Consider the following 19,116-nt stretch of genomic DNA (forward strand, 5'->3'; position numbering starts at 1 on the left):
AGGTAATTGGAAGAAGAAGAAGAAGAATCGTACCCTGTCAAATCTGATAGTTATTGACTTAGCCTTCTAAACTAGACGCCATATTGAAAATGACCTAGAAAACTTGGGGACGAGGATGTGGTTACCAGGTCCTTCTGGGTAATTTCAAGATGGCGCTATTAAATTACACGTAATTCCAACGTCAAATCCCTGACCGAGACTTTTCAATGGTTTACCTCAGGCCTTCCTATCGCTGGCCCAGTTCTACGTTGACGTGCATGGCGACCTCCAGAAGGCAGAGGCACTTACGATGATGCTGCATGGGGCTCTAGGTGGTACGTCATCGTCTTTTTGTCAGGATTTGCTTCGCCAAGTCCTCGTGTCCGTTTACTTACTTTCTGTTTGTTGCTTATTTTGTGTTATAATTATCAGGGCTGTAACGGACATCGAAAAACTGTGGGGGGGGGGGGGGGGGGGAGGGGGCACAATACATGAAATGAAGAAAGCTGGAGGGGCACAAGAAAAAAAAAGGGGATACTGTCCCCCCTCTGGCCCCTGGCCCCCGGTCGCTAGGGCAATGATTTTATTAGTGTGAAGGAATTCTCCAAATGAATAACTAAAAATAAAAATCAGGATGTTAAGGTATAGCCGGATACATTACCGGTGAGGGGGAAGGGATGGAGGGTGGGCGGGGAACGTAAATGAACACTTTTCCTTTATTTCTGTTAGGGGTCGAACACTATGAATGAACACTTTTCCTTTATTTCTGTTAGGGATCGAACACTATGAATGAACACTTTTCCTTTATTTCTGTTAGGGATCGAACACTATGAATGAACACTTTTCCTTTATTTCTATTAGGGATCGAACACTATGAATGAACACTTTTCCTTTATTTCTGTTAGGGATCGAACACTATGAATGAACACTTTTCCTTTATTTCTGTTAGGAATCGAACACTATGAATGAACACTTTTCCTTTATTTCTGTTAGGAATCGCACACTATGAATGAACACTTTTCCTTTATTTCTGTTAGGGATCGAACATTATGAATGAACACTTTTCCTTTATTTCTGTTAGGGATCGCACACTATGAATGAACACTTTTCCTTTATTTCTATTAGGGATCGAACACTATGAATGAACGCTTTTCCTTTATTTCTGTTAGGGATCGAACACTATGAATGAACACTTTTCCTTTATTTCTGTTAGGAATCGCACACTATGAATGAACACTTTTCCTTTATTTCTGTTAGGAATCGCACACTATGAATGAACACTTTTCCTTTATTTCTGTTAGGGATCGAACATTATGAATGAACACTTTTCCTTTATTTCTGTTAGGGATCGAACACTATGAATGAACACTTTTCCTTTATTTCTGTTAGGGATCGAACACTATGAATGAACACTTCTCCTTTATTTCTATTAGGGATCGAACACTATGAATGAACACTTTTCCTTTATTTCTGTTAGAGATCGCACACTATGAATGAACACTTTTCCTTTATTTCTATTAGGGATCGAACACTATGAATGAACACTTTTCCTTTATTTCTGTTAGGAATCGCACACTATGAATGAACACTTTTCCTTTATTTCTGTTAGGAATCGCACACTATGAATGAACACTTTTCCTTTATTTCTGTTAGGGATCGAACATTATGAATGAACACTTTTCCTTTATTTCTGTTAGGGATCGAACACTATGAATGAACACTTTTTCTTTATTTCTGTTAGGGATCGAACACTATGAATGAACACTTCTCCTTTATTTCTATTAGGGATCGAACACTATGAATGAACACTTTTCCTTTATTTCTGTTAGGGATCGAACCCTATGAATGAACACTTTTCCTTTATTTCTGTTAGGGATCGAACACTATGAATGAACACTTTTCCTTTATTTCTGTTAGGGATCGAACACTATAAATGAACACTTTTCCTTTATTTCTGTTAGGGATCGCACACTATGAATGAGCACTTTTCCTTTATTTCTGTTAGGGATCGAACACTATGAATGAACACTTTTCCTTTATTTCTATTAGGGATCGAACACTATGAATGAACACTTTTCCTTTATTTCTGTTAGGAATCGCACACTATGAATGAACACTTTTCCTTTATTTCTATTAGGGATCGAACACTATGAATGAACACTTTTCCTTTATTTCTGTTAGGAATCGCACACTATGAATGAACACTTTTCCTTTATTTCTGTTAGGGATCGAACACTATGAATGAACACTTTTCCTTTATTTCTGTTAGGGATCGCACACTATGAATGAACACTTTTCCTTTATTTCTGTTAGGGATCGAACACTATGAATGAACACTTTTCCTTTATTTCTGTTAGGGATCGAACACTATGAATGAACACTTTTCCTTTATTTCTGTTAGGGATCGAACACTATGAATGAACACTTTTCCTTTATTTCTGTTAGGTATCGAACACGATGTCTCCTCGCGATCCAACTTTGACGATCTGCTTGAGCATTTGCGACAGGACAGTTCGTATAGCGACGAAGTGGGGAGGTAGGGAATGGCTGGGTAATCGCCGTGCATTGATGGACATTTTTTTAAACATCCATTGTAGGTAACACTTAATGACTTTATTTTCGTTATTAATGAGACTGTTGTTGTTTCGTGTCGGTCACATTACTTTAGTATGCCCTCATTATGCAGTTTTTGGCGTCATGTTTTTCACTTGACGCCTTCCAGATCACTGAACTAGTTGTGTCCTTAGATCGATGATATATTTTCGCCAATTATATTGTATATTAACCGTCTATACTGTTATTGCTCAATAAACTAAACCAGCTGGATGGCTATCATCCTACATGTTGTCTATCTTATTTCATAATATAGACAATAAATATTTTCTATTCGGCTGAACGCAGTGAAAGAGAATAGAATTGAGCTTAAAGGGGCAGTGTACTAGTAGAGCTTTGCAAACGTTCTTCGGCCCGGACACACTGGATTCCAGTCGAATTGTAATATTGACTTATGGTGCATGTGGGAAACTCAAATTCAGAAAAAAAGACCACAAACTGTCAATAAACACAGTTTTCAATAAAATTTTACATATTATTTTAAGAAGGCATTGGCAACTTAAAGTTCAGCTGTTTGTAGACAATTAAAAGCCTGCAAGAAACGCTGACTCAAGACTTGCGTAATACCATGACGCTGCCCCTTTAACTGAACGCGTAGAATCTAAAATAAGGGGAGAAGTGGTATTTGTTGATTATAAAACAATTAAAAATTAGGAAGCGAAGTGCGGAAAAAGCGAAGCTTTTCAATCATCCGCATTTTAAATAAAAACTTCCTAAATGCATTTGTATTTTTTATTTCACAGGCTGGTTGCTGAATTTAACCCAATGAAGGATATAAACAAATCCAAACGAAAAGTCATAGCTTCTCTTTTTCCAAATGTCGATTATCCATGGAGCCAAACTGTAGTTAATAAACTGTTTGAAGCGTGCCGTTCTGAATCCAGCACGGAGACTGGTTCAACAGCTAGTTCGACGTCCAGTTCCGAAAGCAGTTCGGAAGAAGAACTGTCAGATAACTCGGAAGATTCCGACTGGGGTAGCGACGAGTTTTACGAAGACAATATAGACGATGAAGTTTACCAAGATGCCGTCGGCGAGGAAGAAGAAGAGGAGGGCGAAGATGATGTGTATGGCATGTGCCTTGAAGAAGCCGAGGAAGTAGAAAGATCAGAGGCACCAACGCGTAAGTCATGAGTGAAACTTTTATGATTTATTTACTTGGTACATCTGTTTTATAAATAAATGCAGACTCGCGCATGGTCACATACAGGAGATATAATACTTTGGCACCCGAAGCGTCGCTTGGTTTACTAGACACTTGCACCTAACACTTCGGTACCAAAGCGGTGACTAGAATCGCTTGGTTTACTAGACACTAGCCCCAACACCCCGGCACTCATTCAGCTCTACAGCTTTACAGTTACAGTTGTCGATGCTTGCTTTTATCTCGTAACTGTTTTTATATTATTTTTTAGCACTTGTTATCGATGTTGGCTCCCACATGTGGAAGGTTGGGTTCGCAGGTGACGACGCGCCTAAGGGTGTGTTCCCGCCAATTGTCGGCCGACCTCGCCACCAGGTAAACTCTTATATATATATATATATATATATATATATATATATATATATATATATATATATATATATATATATATATATATATATATATGTTTATTTCTACACCATTGCAGCTATCATGGCTGAATTACAAGTGAGAGGTCGTCACACAGAAACTAACAATAGCGCACAGTCACAAAATCTCTAAACCTACAAGTTTTAGCTTGCGGTCCTATTATTTTCTCATTTCCTGATCTCAAATTATATCCATGTTGGACAGTTGTCATGTTATTAACCACAGATTTTAAGGGTTCAACAGTTTTAGCTCTTGCCATAAATTTATCACGAATCTTATCACGTGGACCATCATGTACCAAGCACGTGACCTATCACGTGAACCATCGTGTGCCAAGCACGTGACCTATCACGTGGACCATCATGTGCCAAGCACGTGACCTATCACGACTTGCCTCGTTAAAAACTCTCTATAACCCTGTTTACATTTTTATAAGGAAATTACATACCATGTTCGGAAGTCCATTTTAACCTTTCCCCCTGACTTTGACTATCGACCTAGAACTGTGTTAAACGATAGTTTTAGCGTAAAATATAAAAGATTATACCCATGGAGCCAAACTAGTTGATAACCTGTTTGAAGCGTGCAGTTTTGTCTAGTTCCGAAAGCAGCCCCTAAGAAGAAGATTAGGAGGACTATTCTGACTGGGATAGCGAAAAAAAAAGAAAGAATAGGAAACTGTTTTTAGATCTAGAACTGTATTCATGCGTGTGCTGTCCTTTGCCTGCAGGGCGTGATGGTAGGAATGGGGCAAAAGGACTCTTATGTGGGTTGGGAGGCACATTCCAAGCGTGGTATTCTTTCTCTCTCTACCCCCCAAAAACGTGAAGCTCGCCCCACTCCTCCCTTGCAAGATCGCCCCCCTCCTCCCTTGCAAGATCGGCCGCCGCCTGCGATGGAAGGAAGGGCTTTGACGAAGGACCGTAAGTGCAAAAGTGATCCATGATCTGTCTGCTTTTTTTTTTTGGCTTATTCTTGGGGAAGCTTATTTGCAGGCGTTCCTCAGTGATCGCTTATAGATGCTGGGCCCTATAGCATACTCTTTGTCTCATGTATAATGGACATCTAGCACTAAGAAATCGCGTGACTCTTTAGCTGGCAAATTCACGCCAAAATAAGCGCAGAAATGTCTGCGCTCGTCACGCCAGATAGCGCACAGAAATAAAATCTTCCAATGAAAATGAGCTCTTTCTGACTGATTTGTAAGCGCTGAAATGAGTATACTCAAACAGCTGTGTTCTTTAATAAGTTAAGTAGGCCACTTGCGCTAAGAAATCGGGTGACTTTTTTGTAGAAAACTCGCGCATTTATTGTTTTTTAGCCGGAAAATGACAAAACAAAAAGCGGCTTATTCTACTTATAATTGCTCCAAGCAGAGTATAAGCCACTTTTTCAAGTTCTAGGTTTGCACTTCGCCTGTCATATGGATGACAATAGTTCACGCATCCCCATGGTGGATGCGTAGTGATACAAACCCCAAATTGTAATTCATAGATCCGACGCGCGCACGAATATCCAATCAGTAAGCAGCAAATAGAAGCCAGCGAAGTGCAACCAAAATGTCCCACAAAAGTCCCACAAATTGTACAACATGTCGGATGAGGTCAGTGAGTCCTGCCCGGAGTTATTTTAAATACAGACGTTTATAGGGGTTTTCCTGCGACTTGGAAAATTAAACACAGTAACCTAAGATGATGGAAACTTGTCTTGTTGTCCAAGCTTGGTGAAAATCTTGTGAGAATGAAGCATAGAAATATATAACTACGAGTTTGGTTGTTGAATGGAAACGGCACGAATCCAGCTTAAAATACGAAAAATTGGAAATTATAAGATAAAGCGGTGCTCTCTACGGTAGGTACTAAGTGTTTATGTGTTTTCAAAGCTATTTTTGTCGACTTGCAGTGAATTATGTGCTGGGAAAATCATAAGAGAAAGCCGAATTCGCTGTTTACGACCGACTTCTAACTACAAGTTTTATTGGCAAACGTCAAGATTTACAGTAAAAATACAAACGACAGTCTCATTCTTATATGTAATTGAAATGAACTAGGTATAATATCAAACACAAGTTTAATGGTAGGACTAACACTGCTCTTGTAAGTGGTTTGTTTGCTTTTTGTTTTTCGTTTCTTCGTAGAAAGTAAATTTTACGTGTTTTTCTACAATTGAGTCCCAACTCTACACTAAAAGCGGCCGAGCAAAAAAAACAGGGCTAGCACTCTCTACGCTGACCGGAAAATGCTTATTTGCTTGTCCAGATTCGCAGAAAAATATCTCAAACCAATCTTTTTCGGGGTCGATTGCCGACTTTTTGTGGGACATTTGTGGGACCACATGGCTGTTATTGCACCATCTCTTTCCTGATTGGCTATTCGTGCGCGCGTGATTGACATGTCGGATCTATGAATTTTAATAAACGCAGCTGCTCAATAAAGCTTAAAAACAAACGATAAGCCCAGGTGTAGGTTCCGTGCGCGCGCTAGCTCTCGCCACTACGTCTTTGTCTTGGTCGTCATTAAAAAAAAAACTAGCGAAAAAAAACAAATAGGGTATTGAATTTTGCGATATTAAAGTTCGTAGGAATAGGATTTCGCGGGGCCTAAATGTCGAGAAATTGAAGAAACCAATAAGGTATTTTAATTAAATTGTTCGCAATAGCTTCTCGGTTGTACGTAATCCTCATCAGTGTGGCTCATTCCTTTGGCTTAAAATTAGCCACAGTAGCTAAGGCCCTCAAGATCATATCACACACAGAGTTGGTGGCATAGAAAAGCGGTCATTAACTAAAACTTATGATTTATTGGACTGAGTGACATTTTAAAGGGTGTTTGAAACACTGGATGTTACTGTAAAACCATCGCAACAAGGTCTTGACGGCGTGTAGTCACTAAATTGCTATGTTTCTTGTCGACCCCTTTCAGGAGTTATCTGGCCTATCGAAGAGGCACCATTAGACCACACAGCATCAATTGACCTGGAGGAGCAGGAAGACTTGTACGTAGATATGGACAAAGGGGAAGTCTTGGATGACGACGGATTGTTTGAGGCGATGTGCAATAATGCCCAAAAGGCGGCATCTTTGGCCATGGGCAAGCGTCGCCAAGATGTGGACCAGCTGACGTTGGACAGTTACGATGATATACATGAAGTCCTGCCTAGTAACACCCAAGTCGCAGCAACTTTGGACACCGACGACATGTATGTAGATATGAAAAACCGTGCTACAAGTTCTGCTTTGAAGGAGAGGGCCGTTAGCTATGATATCCAAGATAGCTTGTGTGAGGTTGCTGAAGATGCTGTTAAGGAGGAAGAAGCCGAACGTCCAATCGCAATCTTTGGCTTAGACTCGTGTATCGCACGCGTGTCATCATCTGAGGAAAAGAGTTCGTTGTATGACGAGATTCCATCCCCACCAAATAGGCCATTCAAAAAAAAAGGTAGGTCTAATGAAAAGGTCTGATAACAAAATTCAACAAAGTTTTATTTTTGTGATGTTTCTCTGTGTAACCTTTAAATACAACTTTTGCACCAGAATACACCATTTTTCTAATGGATTTGTTTAACCTTTACATAATTTTTACACCAGGATACATTTAATTTTTTTGGATGGATCCATTTAACCCTTTGAGTAATATGTACAACAAAACCTACCAAAGATTCCTTTACTAATGGATCTATCTTATAAACATTTACGCAATATCTAAGAACATTTAGTAAGGAAAAACATTTATAACATTATAGCTGGTCTACGCAAAACCGAGCAAAGTTTTGTTTACAGCTCTATGCCATTAATTGTACCTTTGGAATTCTTATTGTTGGACTTGTTATTTATAAACAAAAGGCGCGTCTAGTAAGCGGGGACCCGATCTGACATTTGATGACACCAACTCAGCATCCATATCCATATGTCCTTGGGGACCAAGGGCGAGCCGTAGACCGGAAGCGGGAGTACGCGCGACGACGAAAGAAAGAGGGGTAAAAGACGTCTGTATAATGTATGGAACGGCACTATATAGTTATTTGGGAACTCGATTCATCTGAGTAGGTGTCATCAAATATCAGGTAACGTCTTCGCTTACTAGACGCGCCTTTTCGCTCTTACAGTTCATTACTGAAGAAATAATTTGAAGTAAAATTCTATAATAGGTTGACTGTTGTTCACTCAATCACTTAAATCCAACCACAAGATCTACAATAAACAAGAACACCAACTACATTGTCTACGTAATCAACACCGGGTTTTTTTCGATTTTTTTTTTAACTTGACATGAAAAGGTTTTAATTGCTATTTATAATTTGAATTCGTATGTACCAGGTGAAAGTTTTTAAACGACCACTAAGCCCTTGACCTAAAGCCAATTCCAGATCCTTTTTTGTTCCTGTTTCCGAAGTTCTCATGTGACACTTCAACACTTCCCCCAGCCCCTCTTACGGATATACTCAGTGCTAATACCGGACTCCTCCCATTCGCAGTCGCCAACATACCGTCACCCAAACCGCGGCCACCTAGGGCCTCTAAGATAGCCGCACCACCGGCTCCATCCCTACAAGCTGTCTGTATCGACCTCCCGGAACCTCCCCTGAAGGCTGGGGACTCACCGTTGAAAAGATCTGTAAAAGCACCACTACCACCTCCTCCACCTCAACAAGCTTCCCGGATCGACTACCGGGCTTCATATGGAGCCGCACCACCGGCTCCATCCCTACAAGCTGTCTGTATCGACCTCCCGGAACCTCCCCTGAAGGCTGGGGACTCACCGTTGAAAAGATCTGTAAAAAAACCACTACCACCTCCTCCACCTCAACAAGCTGCCCGGATCGACTACCGGGCTTCATATGGCGCTCCACCTCTTCCTCCGAAGAGAGGTGGAGGCCCACCTCTTCCTCCGAAGAGAGTCGCCAACATACCGTCACCCAAACCGCGGCCACCTAGGGCCTCTAAGATAGCCGCACCACTGGCTCCATCCCTACAAGCTGTCTGTATCGACCTCCCGGAACCTCCCCTGAAGGCTGGGGACTCACCGTTGAAAAGATCTGTAAAAGCACCACTACCACCTCCTCCACCTCAACAAGCTTCCCGGATCGACTACCGGGCTTCATATGGAGCCGCACCACCGGCTCCATCCCTACAAGCTGTCTGTATCGACCTCCCGGAACCTCCCCTGAAGGCTGGGGACTCACCGTTGAAAAGATCTGTAAAAAAACCACTACCACCTCCTCCACCTCAACAAGCTGCCCGGATCAACTACCGGGCTTCATATGGCGCTCCACCTCTTCCTCCGAAGAGAGGTGGAGGCCCACCTCTTCCTCCGAAGAGAGGTGGAGGCCCACCTCTCTTCGGTGCCATGGCTTTGAGGACAGGTGCCCCCTCAAAGGCATCGAAACCAAGTTTTGGTGGAAGAGGTCAACCACAGGTGTTCGCAACATCTGCTAGTGAAATCCTTCACCCGAGGCTAGCCCGAACTCCATCTGAACTCGCGCCCAAAGGAGTCCCATCACAGACTAATGATGAAGCTCCAGTTTTTATGTCCCGACTACAACTGTTGGAAAGTATTCGCGCGAAGAAAAAGACCAAGGAGACCGACAGAGAAGATATTATGAAACAGGATGACTCAGGTGAGGCCGATATTTTACGCAGAGAAGCCCACCAACATAGCATGGAAACAGAGCTAGAAGCTGATAGGAATGAGGCTGAAATGGGTGTTCGTCCGGTACCACGAAAGCGTGGTAAGAGGATGCTGGAAAAGAAGGCGGCGGAGCAGAAAAAGGAGGCGATGGAAGAGCCCTCGGAATCGTTGCAGAACAGAATGCGGAAATGGATGACCGCTGACAAGTTGTTGGAGCTGTTTGCGTCTCAGCATAACGTAAGTAAGAGAAATGAAGGAGACGGCGGGGGTTTTAAAGCACGCATAGATCAGTGTTGTTTTATAGGGACCTTAAGCAAGAACGACGACGGTGGCAAGGACAACGAGATCTAAAAAGATGTGTTAGCGCTTGGTGATCAATTCCAATTTAATTGCAATGCAATAAGCAAAACATGCGATAAAAAGATAATAAAAATAAACTAAGACATTATTTTTACTGTAGCGAACGTAGTCAGAGGAGTTGACAGTGCAAATGTGCGCGTCCCCAATTTACCGTGAAAGTTGGAGTTTTCACGACATGGTTTGGTCTAAAACTAATGTAAAACTAATGCATCAGACAGAACGCATTTTCACAAGCTGCTATTTAATTCTGTATCCAATTCCATTGTTTTCTGCCTTCGTCAATTATTACTAGAAATGAAAAATAGATTATGCAGTATCAACTTGCCAGTGGCTTTAACCCACCAAAAAAAATATTCGACTTAGTGACTTTGTGATCTGCTTGCAGGATGGCTATTGGAGTGAGAAAGAACTGGAGGTCGCCTTTAGGATAGACTGCTCGTTCTTGTCAAGGCTTCTTGTGAATGCTGGTGCACAAAGTCTAGGTGAGAGGGGCACGCATGATAAAAACACGGAAAAACATGAAAAAAACATCAACGATGAATATGATGATGATGATGGTCGTGCTGCTGCTGTTGATGATGATGATTGCGATTGCGATGATGATGATGGTGGTGGTGACGTGATGGTGATGGTGGTGGTGATGATGATGGTGATGGTGATGGTGATGGTGATGGTGATGGTGATGGTGATGGTGATGGTGATGGTGATGGTGATGGTGATGGTGATGGTGATGGTGATGGTGATGGTGATGGTGATGGTGATGGTGATGGTGATGGTGATGGTGATGGTGATGGTGATGGTGGTGGTGGCGGCGGCGGCGAGGACGACGACGACGACGACGAAAGCGAAGATGACGACGATGATGACGATGATGATGATGATAATCATAATTTTACGGTGATGGCAGTGACTAGGGCTCTAATATATAAGAATATATTAGAGCCCTAGGTATCACCTCACCCTCCAGAATACACAGTAAAATGTAGATATATTCTAAGACTATCTATGACAATGCCAATTACATATAGTGTAAGTGTGTCAGCTTTGCTTGGGTCGAAAATGTCGACGGCCGGCGATGCTTTGTATCATTAGGATTAAGTTAAACCCCTACAAACCCTTCAACCAAACTTTCGCCTTACAGGTGACGAAGCGTTCGAAACAATCCTTAAGATGCTGACAACCATTATCACACTGGCCATCCTCAAGACTTACCTACCTGATCAGTTCCCAGTTTCTCTTGTCCAAGGCGTATCGAGTGAGGGCCTTGTGACTAGTGAATGGAGAAACCAAGTCGGGAGGGCGCTATCATGGCTAAGAAAGATGGACCGAAAGATGCCGTCCGTTTGCTCCCGTCTAGAGCTTGGGCCTGACTGGGACGTTGTGGCAAAGGGTATAATTGATGACAAGGTACATTTGATGATAGGGGTGCGCTGAGGAGCCTGGAACATTGAGCGCCCCGCAGGCTCAAATTCCATAAACAACAACCAAACATTTAACCAAGCGTTTATTAAAGCCGCATTGTCACCAGTTTACTTCCGGTCGATTACGTAACAATTTCCGATGATTTTTAACGGAAAACGCGAAAAATATTTCAAAATATTTAAACCAGTGTGTCTATTGGAAGTTTCTTTGAGAATGTGATTTATAATTTTAGAGCGGATGGCCTGTTAAATATCTCGGATTCTAATAGATCCTTTTGTCCTTTAACCGTTGAGGTTTTCGTCGGACCTCCGGAAGTAAATTGGTGACAATGCGGCTTTAGGTGCGTCCATAATTTCACGTAAACTTGATATCAAAGAGTATATAATAATAAAGTAATAGATAAAGACTATTTGCGTTAAGACTTGTCCCTAAACAGTGTGGCCATCTTACGAAAATCTCAAAATGAAAGAGTTTGTGTTTAGGCCACGTCAAATGCAAGACAAATAGCCTTTCTTTTTTATCTTGCTGTCCTCCGTTGTATTGCGACCCGCGTTTTCAAAACACGATTTGTTTTGGTTTTCTGTTCCGTCAGTAAAACCATTTTGATCCAATCAGAGTCTTGCTTTGTGCACTTCCCTGGATATCTTCTGGGCGACAGTAAAAGAATTAACAAAAAAAGGAGAAATAAACTTTGTTTACATTACATTGTTTACCACATAGTTTTAATGATTAACTATGATTTTTTACTGACGGAACTATGATCAACACACCATGTCATTGTCATTCATCTTTGTTACTTAAAAAAAAAAGATAATACTAAAATAATCACAGCAAACAATATTTTTTACTCTTGTTATTTTGCGTCTGTCAACTTTTTATTGGATTTTCGCGATTAAATCTCAAAACTGCGATTTTGATCATTCTGTCACGCAACTCCCGTCACGTGACTAATATTTAGAGACAAGTAACTCATCGGCGTCTATTTGAGCAAATGACGAATGTGCGCTAATGAGAGGAAATGCCAACTGAACACTTCAAATCGGAATCTTCAGGACCGTTTACTTTCTTTGCCAAAACGACTTATCAATATTTACACACGTTTTCTTTATAAGAACGTAAAATTTTCAGCTTTGGCTAGGCCTTGTTTTAGAGCATTCTAAGGCTGAAAATGTTCTTGAATTTTAGTTTTTTATTTAGGTATTCGAAAATAAAAAAAAATGAATTATTACAAGAGAATAACACAAATTTTCTAGAGTAATAAGTAGAAAAGTTGTTATTATGAACACGATTGATTCTGCGTTTCAGAACGCATCACACAGAGTCTAGAGCTTCGTTTGTTACTATGCGCTATAATTTCCAACATTTGCCTTTTCGTAATAAGAAATGTTTTCATCTTGGTAAATTGAATTAAGAGCATCTGTCTTTTCCGCTGAGTAACTATTAACACATTTTCTTGCGCAAAGGAAATTCATTTTAAGATCCACCTGGAAGGTTAGATATAAAAAGAAGAATAAGAAACAGAGAAAGCCAAAAGAGAAAAAAGGACAGAGATACTCGGAGATGACAGAGAGGCAAAGATAGGGAACAAGATGTGAGGCCACATAGGGGACGAATGTTTAATAAAGCAAGAGTGGAGGCAAACCCTCGTTGCCAATCCCCCGACAATTCTTTAATCTCACATGGACCGAATGGAGGAATTCTAATCAACAAACTACATAACGGCATCCGTGAATCTAAAGCTTTCAATTAATTCTACTATAGACGACTAATGGATAAATGTCATTCCGTCAGAACAGTGCGTCTAAATAGTATGATTCATCGCTTGATTTGCCAAAGGCTTCCGTCAGATCCCGTCGGACTTTGTTCCCCCAGGTCCAGTTTCCTGTCATCCGCATTTCAGACTTCTTGTAGAGCAGAAAGCGAATGTCTGTGACGCTTGAAAAATACCGCTCTTCGATGCCTGTGTTCACGCGCACAAATAAATATCTATCCAGGTTATCTAGTTTGAGTTTTCATCTAACAATGGTACCTTTATAAGCGGCTTGTAACCGTTTAAAATACGTTTAGCAACGAGCAAGAGAGCAAGCTTTAGCTGAGCATGTTAAAAATATCAAGCAAAAGTATGCTTGATTAGAATTTAGCAAGCGATAAACACTATTTACTTTCTTAATCAGAATGAATGATTCCATTGTCGATGTTTCTTTATCATTGTCAAAATCAAATATCTATCTTTTTCACTAAGCTTTAAAGATGGAGATGCAGCATAAAAAATACAAAATATTGAAAAAAAAATTGAAAATGTTGCTTAAAGGGGAACGCTACTTTTGACGCTAAACCAACCCCAGTCTTCCCTGCGTGATCTCGCTTTTAAATTTTAGCTTTGCTTTACTTACAGAGACCAGCTTGTTCTGTGTTAGAATAAAAAAAGATGTAAAGTGTCCGTATTCAAAGGATGTTCAGTCGAGACGAATTACCGCATCAGTGTAAAAAATACGAATACCGCCACCACGGTGATGGGATACTTTCCTTCGACCCACAGTCTCCCAGACATAAAACATGGAAACCCGGAAGAATGTTTTTTTTTTGTAGTTACCAAGTTAGACAAAAAATATCAGATATTGACCCATAATTTCTTTCAACGGTTTGGTGAAATAAATACTGATCGGGTATCACAAAGGAAACACGGTTTGTGTAGAAATCGCTTCATTTCTTGTTAATGGGAAATAAAACGTTTGGCATGAAGTTTTTCTTTTTGGTCGCTCTTACGTAACGGTCGCCACTGCGGCCTAGAGGTGAAAATCCGCGTATTCGTTAGGGAAATTGATCTTCCTAGCAACAGGAATAGCCTAAAAGCGAAAATGAATCGAAAACGCGTTAACGTGATTGAGACCTGTTTTGTTTCCCATCGTAGTTTTTAGGCAAAGGATGTTGTGCGAGGGATTGAAATACACGTTTAGTTACTCCAAAGGAAAAACTAACTGACTCATCGCTAGAATTATAATAATTACGCTTCGTCACGTGGTCCAAAGCCAAAGGAAGTTGTAAGGCTGCTTATATGTTAGCGACAGCGGTGACCTTAGGCCAGTACACACAGGATGTTCAGCGAGAGAAGTATAGGAGAACCGTCACAAAACCTCCGTCCATAAGTACAGGAATGTGATCTTTACGTGTAGAACTCTCTTTAAGAGAGCTTTCATGTTGTTTTAATGGCAAATGCTGGGGCAGGATCGACTAACACGAAATCTGCTCAACCAAGCGAGGAACGGGAACTTGTGCTAAAACTACTCAACGAGAAACGGACGTTACTAGGCAAGCTACACGAGGAAAGGAAAGAAACTCTGCGATGGAGGAGTGAGTGTTTGCAACTACGGGAAGAAATTCAAGGATTGAAAACTGTTAAATTGCGGACAGGACTTGAGGACTTGTCTGTAGAGTCAGAAAATGTTCCGAATGAATCCGAGGATAATGCGAGTGTAGCGCGCGCTTTGCATAAAAAAATCTCAATTCTGCAGTCAAAAATCCAAGAGTTAAGAAAACAAAATGAGACTTTGGCAAGTCAGAAAAAAGTTTTGGAGAATGAGGTATTCAGACTTGCTAATTCTCTTAGTAGAATCGACCCGACATTAGAGACAGAGTTACTAAAGGAGCAGTTACTCGTATATGAAGAAGACTTTAAGAAGGAAAAAACTGACAAAGTTAACGCAGAGCAAAAGATATCAAGCTTGCAAGAGGAGATCCGTGAATCACAAGAATTAATTTCTAGTTTGACTACAGAGGTAGACATGTATAAGAGAGCATACGAGCGGGAGAAAGAGGAAAAAGAAATTTTGCTAGTCAGTAATAGCGCGGATAGAAATTCATGTTTAGAACTTCCGCTTTGCACGGGGCCAAGAAGTCAGCCGCATCGTACCAGAACTTTACCTAAGCCTACACTTCAAGTTGTGTACCCAGTAAGCGATATACAAGAACAACGAGATGATCTTAGACGAAGACAGCAGAGAGCAGGAGTGTATTCAAGAAACGCTCCAAATTCACCCACGAATCTGTCGAGTTTTTATAAAGATGCCCTCGAGTCGGACTGTTTTTGGAGCTCGTAAGAGGCAGGAAGTTAAAGAGCTATTACCTGATTCACGGTAAAAAAAAAACTTGGTTGTTTTTCAATTAGTATAAAGGGGAGATATCTGGCGATTTATTAGTTGGGGCTGTTATGAGAGTCAAGGTCTCCGACTGTCAATTCGTGGAATATTTTGTGCAAGTCTGACTTCCGTCTTGTAGAAACGTAGTATAATGGACTCTTTTTTCTCAGTAAAATGAGATAAGCAGCAAAAATAGCATTACAAGCCACGGGCTCTGGCGCTATGGATTATTTTAACGCTCAAGCCCAATATTCAATTTCCTTTGTCGCGCAGTAATTAATGTAATTTTGTACAGTTCCACAGAGCCAAATATATATTTGTACATACATTTTTTTCAACGAATAATGACAAAGTTATTAAGGCCAAAAATGTCACAAGAAATCCATAGGTTTTACTTTGCTTACGTCGTTTCTATTGTATAAACTCACTCTATATCAATAAATTATAATTTTAATATCAAACTCTGTATCTGCTTTTATTATAAACTTTATGTAAATAATGAATCCTGTATTTTGAATCAAATTCTCCTGGTTTTGAAAAATAATGGAATAATTCGATGTGGTGGTTGCTCTCGACACGGGGAATGGTGCTTTTTGTTACCGGAAGTATTTGTCAAAGGTTTGATTGACGTGAGTTTCCTGTCTGTTGTGCTTGACCGTGGTGTGTCACGCCATGTATCGTGCCGTGTCACGCCATACGCCAAAAAGCGCCGGTTGTTAAGGGATTGTATGAATCAATTCGAATTACTAAATATACCTTTTATAGTCGTAATAGGGTACTAATAACGAAAAGCAGTTGAAATTAATATACCACTAATAACAAAAAAGTAAAAAATAGTTATAAAAATATAAATAATCTTATTTTTAGCGATCTTTGAACTTTATATAATTGAGCGTGTCATAAATATCTTAATTTAGGGTTGGTGTTTAAAGAATGTCTTTGAACGGATCCTGTGCTTTTGTTTACATTTGAAAATACAACAGTCTATTTAAAAAAATTGGAATAACTAAGCAAATGATTATTTTTTTCATCGAAAGCGGCTTAGCTGCTCGCTTGAATGAGCGAAATTCGTAGAAAAACTAGCCAGCAACCCAACAGGCTGCGAAAAAAATCGAGCAATAAAAAAATAAGTCACCTCTTTGCCATCAGATATCAAATGGTTCGTCCCTTATCCCGAATGCCTGTCACTTCGAAATGAATCAATGCAAAAGGCAACTGATGTGAAAGGATAAAAAACCATTGTAGCACCCTTGAAATGGGATTCAGAAAACAGACACATTTTGAGCCCCATTAGGAAAGTTCAAATTATAGATATTACACCTTCCCTTTTGTATGCCATGTGATAATCAGCAGACGTAGGAAGAGGGGGAGCTTGTGGGGGATGGGATTGGGATAGGAGGGGGCGTGTAGACCACACCCATCCGGGCTCTAATCACACTTTCGTGGAAACTGATCTTGGCCTGTCACGTACGGCTGCTTGGCCGGGTCGAAGAATTCCATACCAGACCACCTTTTCGTTGAGATGGGGTTGAAATTGACAAGCAAGGAAGTCTGATGTGAGACAATGTTGTTATGTGACAAGCCTTCCTGTGCAGATCCATTTGTGCCGCTCGATGTAGAGCAAGTGAAACGAGCAGTATAATAAGCTCTGTGCCGGAGGGTAACTTGGCTTTGGCCTTTTAAACTCTAGTGTATTAGCGTAGCGAGTAAAAGAAAGACATATGAATACATTCCCGTTATAGTCCTTTCCCATGAAAACTCAGTTTGCCAAGTATAATGGTTGGCACTTTTATTGGAAGGCTGTTATTTTGAAGCTCCTATTTTGGATGTCCTATTTGTATCCAACCTCAGAACAACACGCTGCACAAAATGCTGTCTGCTTTCTTTCAAGCAGAGGAAATCAAATCTGCTATGCATCAAATGTGGTTATTGATACCACAAAATTCGGCTCATTGATTTGCTCGCGAAAGATTACCAACAAGTTCCGTTGCGTCTGCATATTACTCGCTGACAGACAACAAACCGGCCGAACCGCAACCTCCTGATAAGGGCAAGCTACTGAGCCAACTGTTAGCATTGCTTAAAAGCGCTTTCACCGGCTTTTATGTAGTAAGGGCGTGTTGTATAGCTCCTGCGCTATGCTATAAGACGCCGCAAATTGTTTAACCGCAAGTTGGATAATGAAAAATCTACAAGGGCAGGCGTACCCAGGATTTGTTGGGGGGGGGGGGGGGGGGGGGGAAGGTGGGTGTTTATGCAGTAATAGTAATGGAAATGAATAATTTAACGACCCTTCAATATACAATGACCCCCTTCTTTGCGGCAACTGCGCAACCCCCAGGGTACGCGCGTGAATAAGTAATGAGACCATGGTGAAAACGATACGTTGCTTCTGCCCCATAGTCGATCTTATATAGCCTACACAACCTTCATGTGTTGAATTGTGCCGTGGTTTTCATTTGCGGTCGTCACTAACACTAGAGTTAGTTGACATTGAAGCGCTCTATTGCACTGGATCGTTGAAAGCCATGACCTCTCTTTTTGTCATAGCCCTGTTTCAAATTACCCGTGGTGCCCTCTGATGCTCGATATCCTCGATAAGGACGAATAGTTCAATGACAGCCAACACTATCAGAAAATGACAACGCACATACCAGGGATTAATTTTCTGGAGCTTAGATAATAAAATGCAAGGGCACACAATGAACCCCGCCCTATCGAGTGGTTAGGCATTTATAAGTACATGAATAATTGCCCGTATAACCGATCGGGACGATTTTTTCCCAAGCATCCGCTCCCAGCGCCCCCAAAATTATTCTCAGCACCACTAGTTCGACTCCACAAATTTGCCAGCAGAACCATTCGGGACGATTATTTTCCAACCGAGGGTTCTAACACTTTCCCAGCCAGCAAAAAACGGGTTGCGGAACAGCTCCGTTTTGTTCCCTGCAAAACTTTGATATTTGTAAAGCGGTTGCATTTATGCGGACTATTCTCTATATGACTGTTTACTATGAGGCTAAGACAACCATGCATCATTATTCTGATCACTGATGGCCTACACGCGCGGCAGGCTCTTATTTTGTTGGTGCCCTGTGGGTTGAGCCCACAGGGAGTGTAGCCTTGGGCGAGGCTACCGAGACCCATGGAAATCGTAAAGGAACACAGAGAAAAAATAATGACAAATTTGATAGTGGAAACTAAAAATGAAAAGACATTCAGTGTATCATCCTGTTTTCTATGGCTAGACCTCGCACTCACGCTTTCTGGCACGAAAATATCGACAAGTTCCGCTGAACCTGTTTAAAATTCCTGTTTGCTTTATACCAGCCCCCAAAACTGTATCTATTTCCTCCTATCACAGCTGTCTTTCCCCTCCCAACCATTCCCCCAATAAATGCTGATC

General features: G+C 41.0%; 2 protein-coding genes across 6 annotated transcripts in view; both read left to right on the forward strand.

The window, feature by feature from the left end:
* Positions 1-11,983, forward strand: part of LOC5518843 (protein mono-ADP-ribosyltransferase PARP4) — a 38,530-nt gene extending 26,547 nt beyond the window's left edge. Inside the window, exons 35-43 of one of the 5 annotated variants that reach the window (XM_048721509.1) lie at positions 221-314; positions 2,425-2,515; positions 3,336-3,715; positions 4,008-4,111; positions 4,896-5,088; positions 7,087-7,602; positions 8,639-10,029; positions 10,538-10,634; positions 11,294-11,983. In XM_048721509.1, the coding sequence (XP_048577466.1) occupies positions 221-314; positions 2,425-2,515; positions 3,336-3,715; positions 4,008-4,111; positions 4,896-5,088; positions 7,087-7,602; positions 8,639-10,029; positions 10,538-10,634; positions 11,294-11,586 (3,159 nt within the window). In that variant the 3' untranslated portion in view covers positions 11,587-11,983. Of the gene's footprint in view, positions 1-220; positions 315-2,424; positions 2,516-3,335; positions 3,716-4,007; positions 4,112-4,895; positions 5,089-7,086; positions 7,603-8,001; positions 8,228-8,635; positions 10,030-10,537; positions 10,635-11,293 lie in introns of those variants that run through there. The other 4 variants (XM_032363507.2, XM_032363506.2, XM_048721510.1 and 1 more) reach the window with 4 other exon arrangements.
* A 2,508-nt stretch (positions 11,984-14,491) lies between these two features.
* LOC116602230 (TNFAIP3-interacting protein 3) lies at positions 14,492-16,171 on the forward strand. Its single transcript, XM_032363508.2, has one exon. It carries the CDS (start codon positions 14,781-14,783, stop codon positions 15,669-15,671), a length of 891 nt encoding a protein of 296 aa, XP_032219399.2. The 5' UTR covers positions 14,492-14,780; the 3' UTR covers positions 15,672-16,171.
* Positions 16,172-19,116: the final 2,945 nt, after the last annotated feature.

The sequence above is a fragment of the Nematostella vectensis genome, chromosome 14, assembly GCF_932526225.1.
Source record: "Nematostella vectensis chromosome 14, jaNemVect1.1, whole genome shotgun sequence".
In the NCBI taxonomy this organism is placed as follows: domain Eukaryota; kingdom Metazoa; phylum Cnidaria; class Anthozoa; order Actiniaria; family Edwardsiidae; genus Nematostella; species Nematostella vectensis.